This window comes from Pholis gunnellus (assembly GCF_910591455.1).
Source record: "Pholis gunnellus genome assembly, chromosome: 8".
Taxonomy (NCBI): Eukaryota; Metazoa; Chordata; class Actinopteri; order Perciformes; family Pholidae; genus Pholis; species Pholis gunnellus.
In genome coordinates this window covers 3,688,393-3,702,695 of record NC_136534.1, presented here as the reverse complement: position 1 = coordinate 3,702,695, position 14,303 = coordinate 3,688,393, and the positions used below count along the sequence as shown (strand labels likewise).

The window sequence follows — 14,303 nt, the reverse complement described above, 5'->3', positions numbered from 1 at the left end:
CTTCAGCTTAACTGTTGCTGCGTCCCTCTCATTGTTTCCACAAGAGAAAGTCCCACAATCACAGGCTGGCTTGGGGAAAATGGATGTGAAACTATGGTTGTTGTTGTACTGTTGCCTTGCGGTAGTTCTGAGAAAAAACGCAGAGGTTCCCAACGGCTTATTAAAATTGAAACACAAGGCATTGTGGATAACTTGTGTGGAAAGAACTCTCCGGAGCTGTGAGATACTCAGAAACTTATGGTCTCCAAACGTGGTGTTGATATTGATGTATGAGTTTTTTTTAAACCCAGCTTGTAAGAGCACTGGAAATCCTTAGTCTTAGATGGTTCATCTTAAAAGAAGAACACTGATTTGTGCCTTTAGCGGAGCCTTCTGGAGACTCAAGCTTGAATTTCTACCTCTAATCTTCCAACAAATAAAGGCATATCATGAGAGCCCAGAACCGATGTGTCTTGGAGTGGCTGTTTTTTTCCATTTCTCTGGAGAGACGAGAATCTTATTTCCTTTTGCAGTTGAAAAACACATTACATCATAGCAGATTGTCTGCAGTCATATCTGTGGCTTGCTTATCTCAGAGAATGTCCGTGTGATATTAGGCATCTAATGTATCGCCTGCACACTCTTGTTTTTAATAACATGCCTAATGTGTTGCGCGCAGAGGATCAAGCGGGAAGTTCATCTCGCAACTCAGATGGCGCACATTAAGCCCAAATCCGAAAGCAATGCCTATTTAGGATGTCTCTAAGTCAAACCATCTCTGTGAGGTCCTCCGAAACATTCCCTTTCCACCATTCAAAGACCTTAAGCCGGACGATCTGCTTGGCAGATGCTAAATATTACAGCCACCAATTAAAGGTAAATCTAGCCTTTCATCGCCGCAGTTAATCTAAAGGGGACAAGAGGCGGTTCACTTGGGATTCATCATCCATTTATTTATTTGTCTATTCCCCTCCAATCCCTCTTTCTCCTCCAGCTGCTTTTCCCTTCCCAGTGCACAACATGTGAACGAGGAAAGGGGCGGGGGGGCGGTGGCTTTAAGTGTCGATGCAGCAGGACTGTAAGAACTCTGAGCAGCTTCCTGCACTCGTTCACACGGACACATTTGTAATAAAAACCCGACCCGAGTCTTTTTTCTTTTGTCTTATTACACAATTAACATTGTTAATTCAAGAAGTCACTGCTCATAATTCTTCGTCAATGGTTCCATACTTTTGTTGCTGCTACCATAAACATAAAGCACTTCTTAAGGGTTTAGAACATAGACTGTATATAAGAAGTGGACGTAGCCGTTGTAACGTTACCCATTGGTTTGTCAACTACGGTTTTCAAGCCTTGAGTTCGGCATTTTGGCCGTTGTCATCTTGCTTTTTTTGCAACCACTGAAAGGAAGTGACCATATTTGGAGTGATGCCATGGTAGAGACGCCATATACGACTCTGATAGAGACCTGTCAATCACAGTAAGCCCGCCCTAAAGCATCCCCTGCTTTATGGTCTGTTTGACTCTAAATGGACCATCATTTACTAAATGAACATCATGCTGTATTGAAGAAGACTTGAAACTAGAGATTGAGACCATAAACTCATGTTTACAATGTTTACTGAGGTAATAAATCAAGAGAGAAGTAGAGTCATTTTCTCATAGACTTCTATACAACCAGAGGAGTCGCCCCCTGCTGGACATTAGAGAGAATGCAGGTTTAAAGTACAACAGAATTGGCTTCACTTTTCACAACCAGAGGTTGCCATCTGGTTTAGAATAGCTGTGTATTAACAACTAACTACTACAAGTATCATGTGGAGGTTAAGTAGGCTACTGTACCTGTGTTTTTGGCAGCTGGCTCGAGAGCAAACAGTTTGACTGTGACCTTGGGTAACATCCACTGCATCCAAAGGCTGACCTTCCCGCTGGTGCCTCCGATGCTGCTGGTTTTCTGCTCCAGAGTGACTGTGTCGGCGAACGGGCCGTCGTCTCCAGCAGGCACAGAGTCGCCCTAGGGAGTCAAAACAGAACCTGTTCAATCAGGGGTGGTGACAAGACATGATTTGAGGCCAAACTTGGCACTACCAATAGGGCTGGGCAATAATTCAATATGATGATTTATTATCTTTAGGTGGAATTGTGATCAAATCATATATCGAGATGTCCTCTGAATTGATATCAACAAGCACATACTGACTCAAACTAGTGACCAATATTAACCAGTAACTATTGTCTTAATCTGATAACTCTGTATTTGTGTGCATGTAAACATAGTAAGTGTGTAGTTGGAAATATTTATACATTTTTTACTGTTCATTTTGCACTAATGTTCTTGGTATAATTGTCAGTACTTTCTATTTGTCAAGTATATAAGTCGCACAGGAGTTCACATTATTATTCTTTTTTTTATTTAAATGGATTACCAGAAGACATGCTATATCGCGACGGCTCGGACACTCAAGGGGACGTCGCCCTGTGTGACAGTTGTACTGGGAAGAAGCGAGGTCTGGGCCAGGGGTGCCGGACAGCTTACGGCTGATTATATACCGGTATTGAGATATAAAACGACCAATATCGTGACAGAAGATCTTGGCCGTATCGCCCAGTCCTAACTACCACGTGAGCTTGAAGACCGTGAAATTTCAAATCTAACTAACTGAAGGGCAGAGAAATGTCTTGTCAATGTCAAAGCCAACTCACATTTGAGTTACTACGACTGGATCGTCAGTTCACAGTCAAACAGAACAAAACAAGAAATGACATATTATGAAAGACTATATACACGAATTGACCTTAAAGTTCTGAAGTTTGTGTCTGACTGTCAGTTTGTCTGTCTGCTTGTGTTGGTGTCCTACCATGTGTCTGTGTGAATGTGCATGTGTTTCAAAGTGCCGTCGCCGTGTAAGTAGCCACGACAAAGCAACCGCCGACTTCAGCTTTCCTGTCTTTTGCAGTGTAGATGACATCAGTGTCTGGTGAGCAGAGCTCCGTGGTGGTGGTGGTGGTGGTGGTGGTGGTGGGGGGGGGGGGGGACAGGGCCATTGTGTGGAGCTGTCACTGGTGTTAACCCCAAAACTAAGCCACCAGCACCCACGTGGCCTGCTTTCACTCAAGTGCGCCAGGACACACACGTCTTGCAGCTTGTGAGAGAATGGGAAGTGAAGGGGGTGTGGGGGGTCTGTGGGGGGGATGGCAAGCAGGACGCGGCGGAGGAGGCTGACTTCTGTGAGCTCTCGTCTCATTACTGCAGGGTACGACAGGGCACCGAGGATGACAGCACTGGGGGACAGTTTTGTATTTCTCCTGCGCTCTTCCTGGTTTCATCTGTTTTCCAAACATCTATCTGTGCGACTGACTCAGAGAGTGAAAAGCCTGCAAACAAACACTATGGCAATCTGCAGCTCTGGCATGGTGGGGCTTTCCACAGGCCTTTCCCCCCCATCGCGGCGTGGTCATGACAGATTGTGTCAGGGTTGTCGAGGCTGGCTGTGGTCGGCGGGGAGATTATCAACCATCTCAATTAGAAACCCCACAGCTGCTGGGCTGATTAAAGAGGGTCCAGATGAGGAAACTATGTCCCTGCTGAGCATTTCGGGGAGGGGGGGCATGCTAAATTGCAAATCTAATTTCATAGTGCAGTTGAGGGGTGGCTGACAGCAGAGCTGAATAACAACGCATGACAATGATATAAATAAATGAAGGATTATACTGATTCAAAAATAGATTCAACGAAACTGTGTGTGGGGACTGCCAGAAACAGATGAGAAGCATGTGCTCCGTGGGAAGCATTATCGATTTTAAAATGTAAGATTTTAAATCTATCAGATAAAAGAAAAATAAACACAGGATTGCATCAGAAACACAGGCAGGAACTTGGCAAGGCTGGAGGACACCGAAAGCTCTGCAGGCATGGGATATACAGTCCTATAGTAGATCAAATATACAGTACACTATAGAACATGACTTTAAGCTTCATAAAACTCAAAATGATGAAGTTAAATACTGTCCACCTGGGCAAAAATACCACAAAAAACATAATCACGTAATTCCCCCAGAGCTAGCATTTACTCCAGTCAAGTGTCAAGCAGTGTCATTATGTGTTTCCATGGAACCAAACAGCCAAGGTGTGTGTGTGTGTGTGTGTAATAACAGTGACTGGCAGAGAGTAATATGAGCCAAGTAGTAATGGTGTCCAGTCAGTCTCAATGAGAGATATTCTGGTGTCAACTGCCATTTGGGGACTGATTATTGTCGAGCTGGAGTCAAAACACGGGCCTGTGTGTGTGTGTGTGGTTTGGATTGTTTAGTTTACAGTTCTGGCCGGTCGGTAGGATTAGACTCTGTAATGTCATGTGTGGAAACAGGAGCCAGCCGCTGGCGCTGTGGGAAGCTCAGACCACTGTGTACTGTAGCGTGGTTACACTGGAGCATCGGACACCCGGCTGCTGCTGCTCGACAGCCAGAACCGCTGCTGTCTCTCCTACAAGAGCCCATTTTATTACCAGGGTCAGTGAGAAAAAGAAATTATTAACAGTAGTGTAATCATTTTGGAATCACGCAAACATTTTCAAAACGATCTTTTGTGTTTTAAATGGAAGTATATTGTTAATTGTGAACCGCTTCAAATGAGAGAAAACTTGTCAAAAATCTGCCTACTTTTGTAGAAAAACATGAACTAAGAATTTAAAGAATACCTGAAAAAAAAGACTGCTTTCTTAAGGAGTTCCTACAACTGTAAAACTGCATTTTTAAGATCACATGGATTTCAGTGTCAATGACACAAGAACAGTCATTGCTGTTTAAAAAAAAAATAATCAACTGTAAAACGAAAACATCACTAATAACTTCCAAAAAGCCAAAATTCATGTTTTCATGAGTGACAGGAAATTCCCTCCTCGTTCTCTTATGAAGGTGAGGCCTTGAAGAACACATGTGGTGGCGTGGCGTTGGTAGAGGTGGGCTCCGCCCGACGTTCCTGAACTGCCAGATCGGCCCCCACACACACACACACACACACACACACACTCACACACACACACACACACACACACTCTCTCTAAGAGAGAGCTATTTTCCCACACCTCCACAAGCCAAGCTGTAAAGTATACAGTTTAATTCCTGGGCCCCTGCGGCATAAACGGGCCGAGGATCCCGGGGTTTATTTTCTTTGCAGAGTTTGTCTTTGCTCATCAGAGAGACCCAAACATTGGAAGACAACAGCAGGCTGGGAGGTGTCGAGGAAAGACGGAGGGAAGGGGTAGATTATGGGGGACGAGTGGAAAGAGAAGGATGGTTTAGGGACAGGTGGGAGGATGGAGAAAAGCTAGGAGGGTTTAGTGATGAAGATAGAACGAGAGAGGCAGGATAAAGCAACCAGTGGATTGTGGTGTATAATATATACATGTCACAGAATTTTGTGTGGACTCAATAGCTGGGGGGGGGGGGGGGGCAGCCACTACTGCTGAGACTTATCAAAACAGCTCCTACATTCTTGCTCAATCACCAGCCTCCCAGAGGACTAAACACTTCTACCAGTGTTTGTACTTAGGTAAACAGTGACAAGTGGGCTGTCGGGGGGCCCTCGGTGGCCTTGTTATAGACGCGCTATACCGCCCCCCCCCCCCCCCCCCCCCCCCCCCCCGCCGCTGCCACTTGTGATGCAAGAACACACGCGGAAACAAACGCAGACACAGATGCACGTCGACGTATGAAACACTTTGGTTTCCCTCCCGTGTGTGTGTTCTCACACGGACACTTTATTGGCTCCCAGGACGGTATGCTGTGACCACCAGGGGCCTGTCAGCAATGCGAGGCCCCTGGTGGTCACACAGCATTAAATCCCTGGGCTAGGTGCCAGTGCTTAACAACACAAACACTCATCAACACCGTCATTTTTACTACTCCACACGAATGTACACATCCATATTACGCAAGGCCCCGGTGGCTAAGGCCCCCAAGGCCCTGGACCCCCAGCTAGACACTGCTGCTGCTACTGTAATAGACAGGAGAAGAAACTGCTGCCACACTGTCAAAGCCAAGGATAAGCATCACCTAGGGACAAAAAGGAAAACACTCAACATTTGCCGTTGCCCCCGAGAAATTCTGAAGCTCTCCATGGGCTTTGCTCATGCCTGCACGCACTGCTACGCTTCATCCTTCACGCTCCGGGTTTGATATTTTATCTGAGCGAAAAATGTAAATACAGGTGATTGTTTTCCCTAAATTAAGAGGCTAGGTTTATACTCAATCAAGCCCCCAGCTTACATGAATCAAACAGAGCTCACAGCCTATCTGGAGTATCTGTTCTGGGAAAGAAAAAAACTATGTCCCAAACACAAGCACTGATGAGATTTTTCCAGCTTTGAAAATCCTTCCCAAACAAAACAGATTTCTTTTCAGACACATTGCATGCGTTAGTGCTGAGTCAACTTCTCAAAACAATAAGTCACCGCCCCAACCAGACACGGTGCAGCTCACATCCATGTCTGTCCCAAATACCATCACTTCCTCACTTTACCCTGTTGGACGTTTGTGTGAAATTGTCATAATTAGCATATGAATTCAGGAGTTATGGCCAAAAGATCACAGTGACCCAAATGTTGCACAAATGTCCACTTGCATGAATGAATGAATGAAGTGGACATTTTTGGAAAATCTGAAGAAATTCACTCAAGGTGTCCATGAGATCTGCCGTTGAAGAGACGGATTACCCAGAAGCATAGTGCCTCTGGCCACGGCTGTCGCCAGCGTGGAGACATTCAAAAAATACAATATTTTCAATTAAAATAAGCAGGAGAATTATGTATACAACACAGGCTTAAATTACACATGTTATTGCATGACTGAAAACAACTTTGATTTAAAGGAAAAACACAGAATGAATGACGATAGAAGTTCAAAACTGGCCGATACTGTGTTGTGTGAAATATGGTCGAGGGAGCAGCAGTAAGATAAGTCAATATTTAAATATTTATAAAGTCAAAGTCTAAGCTTTATTTCTAAGAAGAAGAAGAGGCTCGTCCATGTGAGGAAAAACGCAACCGAGATGTGCAGATCCACGAATCACTCATAAAAACACTTAACCGACCAAAGTGAACAAACCTCGGTGGGGGAGCCAAAATCTGCAGACGGGCTGCAGGTGCTGGTGTCCGGCAGCGCGGTGCCGGCACTGCTGCGCACTGGGGATGATGGGGCGGCACCAGCAGGGGGTTCTGGGATGCTGGAGGTCTGACGCAGGATGCCGTGCCTCTGGAGACGAGCCCACGTGGAGCTCCAGCTGAGCAGGAGCTCGTACAGCAGCTGAACCTGGAGAGAGACAGAAGCAGAGGACTTTAAGTTGCAATGCTAGATTTCGTACTTCACACTGGTTGGGATGAGACGTGATCTAATGTACGGAACAAACTATAGCGCGGGATCGATCCATCCATTTCTTTCAAGCTCTTTCTCCACACACACACACACACACACACACACACACACACACACACACACACACACACACACACACACACACACACACACACACACACACACACACACACACACACACACACACACACACACACACACACACGTTGACCAACAGCTGAAAACACTTCAATACATGAAGTCTTGCTGTGCCAACTGAGTGCCTTAAAAGATAGACCTAACGCACCACAAGAAGCCTTAATATTTGAAACCAGATTCAAATGTGTCTTTGCCAAGGTCTGACTCAAGCAGCTGCACTGGGGAGTTCTCTTGTACTTCTTACTTCTGAGGACATTACCATGATTTGGCTTGGCAGCTTTGTAGTAATGTGACACTAAACCTAGTTAAAGTTGAGAGCGAAGGGGGAAATATTAGCCAAAAACGGACCACTATATCCATTCCCATTTCTTTCACTGTCCAACGTAACACTCTTTTAGACTTTGTGCTTGTCGTCCATCCTCATTTCACAAAGGTCACATGAAAACCTGTCTTCGTGTCTTTAATCGACGGGTGATCATTTGCGAGGCACAGCGTGCTCACGCACGTACTCTACAGTGAACATTTGTTATCCATAACAACAAAAACTCCCAAAGAAACACCCACAGAGGAAAGTTGAGTTGTGTCATCAACCCCCCCCCCCCCCTGAAAAAACTCACCACGGTTAGGAAAAACCGAAGGCTCGGCGTCAAGTGTTCTCAACTATTTATCATGTGTTCACATGAATAGAGGGCCTGGGCTTTAAACAACAAAGCCAAAAACAAGAGTGGAAAACATGAGGGGAAGGCAGGGGAATGTGATGCTTTCAGTTATTCATGCGTTCACTCCGTGTTCTTTAGAGAGCAGAGAGAGGGGGGGGGGGAGAAAAGCGACGCTCTTTCACAGTGAGCTAATTTCTGGATTTCTAACGCTTCGCTTCTGCGGCCAACTGAGCCCTCAAAAGTAAAAAAGGTGCACGGACACATGATCGCACACGCGAAATAGCTCTCTCTCTCTCTCTCTCTCTCTCTCTACTCCAAACACATTTCTGCCTGCGCACGCCTGTTAGCGCGCACATTACAGGGAGGCCCTCCATAAATAAGCATAAATCAAAATGAAAAGCAGCACAATACATTGCAGCTGGGCCATTTTCAAACATGTCCAGGAAGAGCCGCTTACGCCGATCCGGCGACCGTCCAGGGTGCAGGGGGGGCCAACAGCTGTCTGCCATACCCGGCCCCCGACTGCACCGCCGTCAGGAGAGGTGCTGCTCCATACTCTCGTCCCGGAGAGTCTGGGGGTCCTGGAAGTCCTACCAAGCACAACAAGGCCTGCTGCACTCAGCAGCAGATGTGGAGGAAGCGAAGAATGCCGAGAGATGAGAGAGGGGAAGGGGTGAGCACAGTGGGGCTGAGATGAAGGGTCATGACATGATCTCTGTTTTTAGCCAAGTCTGCTTTCATCCTTGAGATCTTTTGTTAATTTTATTCGTCAACTAATTCCTTTCATGCACCCGCTCATATTGTGTCTGTTCTCACCACACTCTATCCTTCATTTCTTATCTTGCCTCTGCCATTTGCTCCGTCCTACACCTACTTCCTGCTCATGATATCCCAGATTTGTGCAAAGTAGGGTCAGTGGGTTTATCTCAGCTACTGCTGTCAGGCTCGGCCCCACACTCACACACACACACTTACTAACATGAGCTCCCGATACACACGCCACATTTCAAGAGTCGGGGAAGTGCGCAGAACATTTGGAGGGCTGGGTTTCTCCAAAGATCCGTCACCTGCGGACCGGGAGGTCTGTTCATCTGCAGTGGTGCAAACTGGAGGCTGAACAGAGGCTTCAGCAGTCATTCATAAAAACAACACAGATGAAAGACGGGACGGCATGCGGACAGTAAGTGTTCCGTGCTCCTTTATCTGAGCGGTACATTTATAGAGACTTCACAGTAAGGGAAATGTCGTTGAGTACGCGTGGTAGCTGAGAGGGTACATGTGTACGGATGTATTTGTGTGTGTGTGTGTGTTCACTGAAATGCTGTGCGGTCACGTGTCTAAGGTCAAAGCAAACGCTGGTGGTGGTGTGTGTGTGTGTGTGCTGATTTCAAGGTGGTCCTGATAAGGTATAAGTGCAGCTACTAGCCCCATCCTTCTGACAGCCACATGAATCATTCACACAGACACGCCGACTCAAGATTGGAGCCGACACGCACTATACACAGCGAGCACAGCACTGCAAGCTCACATTCACACTAATGGGAGACACGATGGGTGAAACTTCCCCAGTTGATTAGGTTTAAATTAATAAAAACAATTACTGACAATTATTTTTAGTTTTGGGAAATGTTATGTTTAAATATGCAATTGAGGCATTATCTGATCAAATATGTGCATATTTTCATACATTTCCAGAGTAGAGGTTCAAATTGTTTGTTTCATATTCTTGACATATTAGAGTCAAAGGTTTTTACAGAAGGCGTTTTGGATTACTCGTTTAAAAATAAAAAAAGATATGTATTGAAAAATTATATACAAGACACTACAAGTGAATATGGTAAAAAAACTACTAGATATCACCATGAATCACCACATTAATCATTTTTTGTATTACAAGTTTTATGAAATATGTGTTTAAATATGCAAATGAGGCATTATCTAATGGAAACCTTTGGTGAATTTAGGAGAAATCTACAGACACAAATAGACAAAGTACTAAAATAAACACCTACATGTGTATTGTGTGTTTTCTTTGTTATGTTATAGAAGCTAAATAAAACAAAACTAGTGCATGAAAAAAGAAGAGATGTTGGAAACACGCTGATTCTCCTGTGTTTGCTCTTCACTTCCATGCAGACATTATGTGTGTGTGTGCCTGGTTCATATTTCTCTTGCTCTCTTCTAATAATGCTTATCCCTTTATACTCTCAATGGTTTCCTCAACCCTTTCAAAGACACTTACCTTACTTCCCACTCTGTCTTTGCTGCTGGTGCATCTACTGAGAAATCCATTCAGAAACGTGCCTATTCATGTGTACAGTCACTTTCAGAGACACACATGACAAAGATCTTAAACATTAAAACCATGACCTGTAAAAATGTAAAATAAAGAAAAAACACCCCAAGTCTCGATTGTTTCACCCCAGTTTCTAAAAATATCTTTGTTTGTGCCATGAAGTAATCCACTGCATATTATGGAAAATCTGATTTAATGTCACAAAAATGAAGTGTAGATGCCAGGGGAAGTTTAGAGGCCAAGCTCTTTGGTTTTATTAGTTGACTTTAACGTATTCATGTTTCAAAATGCTAGATGTAACTCTACCACCCACACTACACCGATCTCAGTGCTCTCATCTCACCGTCATGGCGGTACATATCGTGCTGCAACTATCCAGCGCTCTGACAACCTATAGTAAACGCTCCCACTCATGGAGATGCTAATTAGAAAGAGGAGTAACAAGTGTGGGGTTTCTTTTGTTGTTCTGGAGTGGGTGGGGCTGCTCTGGCAATAGTTCTTAAAGAGCTGCTGCATGACTTCAAATGGTACAATATGAGATTATGTCAGATAAGAGGAGAGGACAGGAGGGAAAGGGGAGAGAGGAGAGGACAGGAGATTAGAGGAGAGGACAGAAAAGGAGAGAAGATAAGTGAGGAGAGGAGAGGAGAGGAGAGGAGAAAGGAGTAAAGAAGAAAGGAGAATGAGAAGAGAAGTTTTCATTGGACCCAGAAACTAATAATGACTCATCATATAATCGCAATAAGCCCCCCCAGCTTTGCCAGACACAGGCACTCCATTTGAAAGGGAGAACGGAGAGGAAGAAAGAAAAATAAACTTTTCCCTTAAAAGCCGACCAGCTCTCCTCATCCCTGGGAACGTTTTCACCACCACCGGATTAAGGTCTTTCATTTGTTTGTCTGGTACCAATTCCCCCCAATATCACCATGCTCATCACGGCGGTCAGAGACATTTAACAGCGCAACCACTCAAAAGGTCGCCCCAATTAAGTGTTTACAGAGGAACCTAATTCAATACAGCTAATTCAATTGCGGAAAAACAAAACATGTGTAATGGCACATGTAGATGTGATTACGGCACTGTTAACGGCGCAGTGAAAAACAACACGGAGACCTAACCGGGGAGACGAACCGTTTCTAATCCGTCCATATTCATCAGGCTCTCGCTGAAATATCATAGTGCACAGTAAAACAATGAGGAGGAGTCTCGCAACCCCCACGATCTCCTTCACTCAGACCTCGAAATATGGGACCAAAGCAAACAAGGCAACACTCTCTTGTTTATGCTTCCATACTCATGAAATTGATGCCATGTAAGAAGATGAGGCAGTTTGTTTATTGGAGTCAATCTATATGAGAGAGAATCATGCAGGGGCAGGACCGTCCTGCCAGGGTTTGTGTGTGTTCATATTACAGGAGAGTTTACCACAGGGATGATTTGTGTAAATATACATGCAAATCTGACGACTACTCGGTGAGATCTGGTGCCGCCTCACTGACCTGAGGGTTGGAGCACTTGACGTGGACGGCCTGCAGATCGACGTGGAGGCAGACCACGAAGGAGTGTCCCCCCTCGGAGCAGCTCTGCAGCTTGTGGGATGTGACGGCCAGCGTGGAGGTACAGCCCATGGGCTCCAGCAGGCTCAGGCTCTGCTGCTGTCCCAGCAACGTGTACACGCTGAACTGACTCAGGCTGACCGACCACGGGAAGGCATCACCTGGTGGGAGATGTGAGGGAGCGGTAAGAAGAGGGACAAATAACAGGTGTGGGGGCAAGGGATGAAGCGGTAGGAGAAAGAGGATTACAATTTGCAACACAGAGACGTTGGCAGAGATGGAGAGAGGAGAGGGGAGGAAGGAGAGAGAGAGAGAGAGAGGTCATGTGAGGGGAACGCAAAGAGGGCAGGCCAAGTCATTGTGGTATAGAGAGGAAGGCTTCATTACACTTTTCTTTTCAGCGGCTGAACCAGATCAGTCATGTCCGCATATGTACGTGCACTTTGGATTGTTCTTTGAGACCTGCCTAATCGGATAGTGATCGTGGTCAAAGAAGCGGCTGTGAAGCGGTGGATAAACTCATATCCTTTCCTATAAATTCTTCACAATAAAAGTCCCCTTTTGTTTTGTTATTTAAAAGCATTTATATGAAACGTTGGGTTTTCATCAGCAGTATCTGACTCACAAAGTGGAAATGTGTTCCAAATCGCATGCTTTGTATTTTCACTGTTGCATGCAGTATGCATTCATTTGGGACATACTCCTTTCACCACAGCATTGCATCTTGAACTTTGACCCTCTTGCTGCTATATCCAGAGGATTGTGGGTCAGAATAGCCAGAAAAGCATGCTGACTGGATGCAGTTTGACATACTATGTATCGGGACATATAGCTCTTTCTGGCATAATAAATAGTATGGTAGTATGGGTATTGGAACAAAGAGCAGGTCTCAGGAGGCCTTCTCTCTTCTCCTGTGTGTGTGTGTGTGTGTGTGTGTGTGGGTGGGTGGGTGGGAAGGAGCAGATCTCGGAGCGTGCAGAATGATAGTTAATGCGTCGTGGCACGATCAGATGACCAAAGTCGCATTGAAGAGACAAGTGTAACCAAGGCCAAAGAAAGATGCAAGAAAATGCAGACTAGATTTGGAAAATATCTATATATATAGATATCTATATAAAAATATCTATATATAGATATATATCTATACATACACTGCCTGGCCAAAAAAGTCGCCACCAAAAAAAAAAGGTCACACTAATATTTCGTTGGACCGCCTTTAGCTTTGATTACAGCACGCATTCGCTGTGGCATTGTTTCGATAAGCTTCTGCAATGTCACAAGATTTATTTCCATCCAGTGTTGCATTAATTTCTCACCAAGATCTTGTTTTGATGATGGTAGAGTCTGACCGCTGCGCAAAGCCTTCTCCAGCACATCCCAAAGATTCTCAATGGGGTTCAGGTCTGGACTCTGTGGTGGCCAATCCATGTGTGAAAATGATGTCTCATGCTCCCTGAACCACTCTTTCACAACTTGAGCCCGATGAATCCTGGCATTGTCATCTTGGAATATGCCCGTGCCATCAGGGAAGAAAAAATCCATTGATGGAATAAGCTGGTCATTCAGTATATTCAGGTAGTCAGCTGACCTCATTCTTTGAGCACATACTGTTGCTGAACCTAGGCTCGTACCTATTTGCTTAGTTAAATCCAGGTGGCGACCTTTTTTTTGGCCAGGCAGTGTAAATAATATTTGATGAAAATATCATCAAAACCACTATGACATCTACATAATTTCATTCACTCACCTTTAAAATCAAAGCCAACGACTGCACATGGCGATGAGAGAGTTTATCATTAAAGATGCACTAAGGAGTATCAAACCCTCTACACCCAATAGGCAGGAAGACGATCCCACGAAAACACATTGTAGAATGAGTGTCTATTCTAAACCTGTGGGTCTGAGACAGGGTGCCACACTGGGAGAGCTCGAGCTTGTTCACTTGCCAACCCTGGTAGAACGCTGAGCACGGGGCCGTGAAGAGCACATTTCCCATGCACCGTGGGCTTTGAAAGTGAGAGATGAAGAGCTTTTCAAAGCGTAGGAATGAATTACTAAAAGCAAACGGGTTGTTAGTTTTTACGGCAACATTGACAAGGCTGCTGATGTCACTGGGTTTTTTTTCTCTCTCCTCCGTTTTTTTTAAATCTGTTTGCCCAATGCTGATGTCATTGAAGAGTTTGAGAGAAAAAAAAAAGAGAGGAGGAGGCCCCCCCCCCCCCCCCTTTTTCTTCTTCTTCCTAAGAGAAAACACTGAGTGTTGCTTATGTCAACTCTACCCAGGTGTGCACGCCACATGTGCAA

At 45.0% G+C, this 14,303-nt stretch overlaps 1 protein-coding gene across 2 annotated transcripts in view; it reads right to left on the bottom strand.

Annotated features, from left to right (window-relative positions):
• vps13b (vacuolar protein sorting 13 homolog B) overlaps nt 1–14,303 on the bottom strand; it is a 339,886-nt gene that overhangs the window by 160,835 nt on the left and 164,748 nt on the right. For both annotated transcript variants that reach the window (XM_079164264.1, XM_079164265.1), the window contains exons 24-26: nt 11,943–12,160; nt 7,084–7,287; nt 1,822–1,993 (exon numbers count right to left, since the gene is read on the bottom strand). In XM_079164264.1, the coding sequence (XP_079020390.1) occupies nt 1,822–1,993; nt 7,084–7,287; nt 11,943–12,160 (594 nt within the window). The remainder of the gene's footprint in view (nt 1–1,821; nt 1,994–7,083; nt 7,288–11,942; nt 12,161–14,303) is intronic.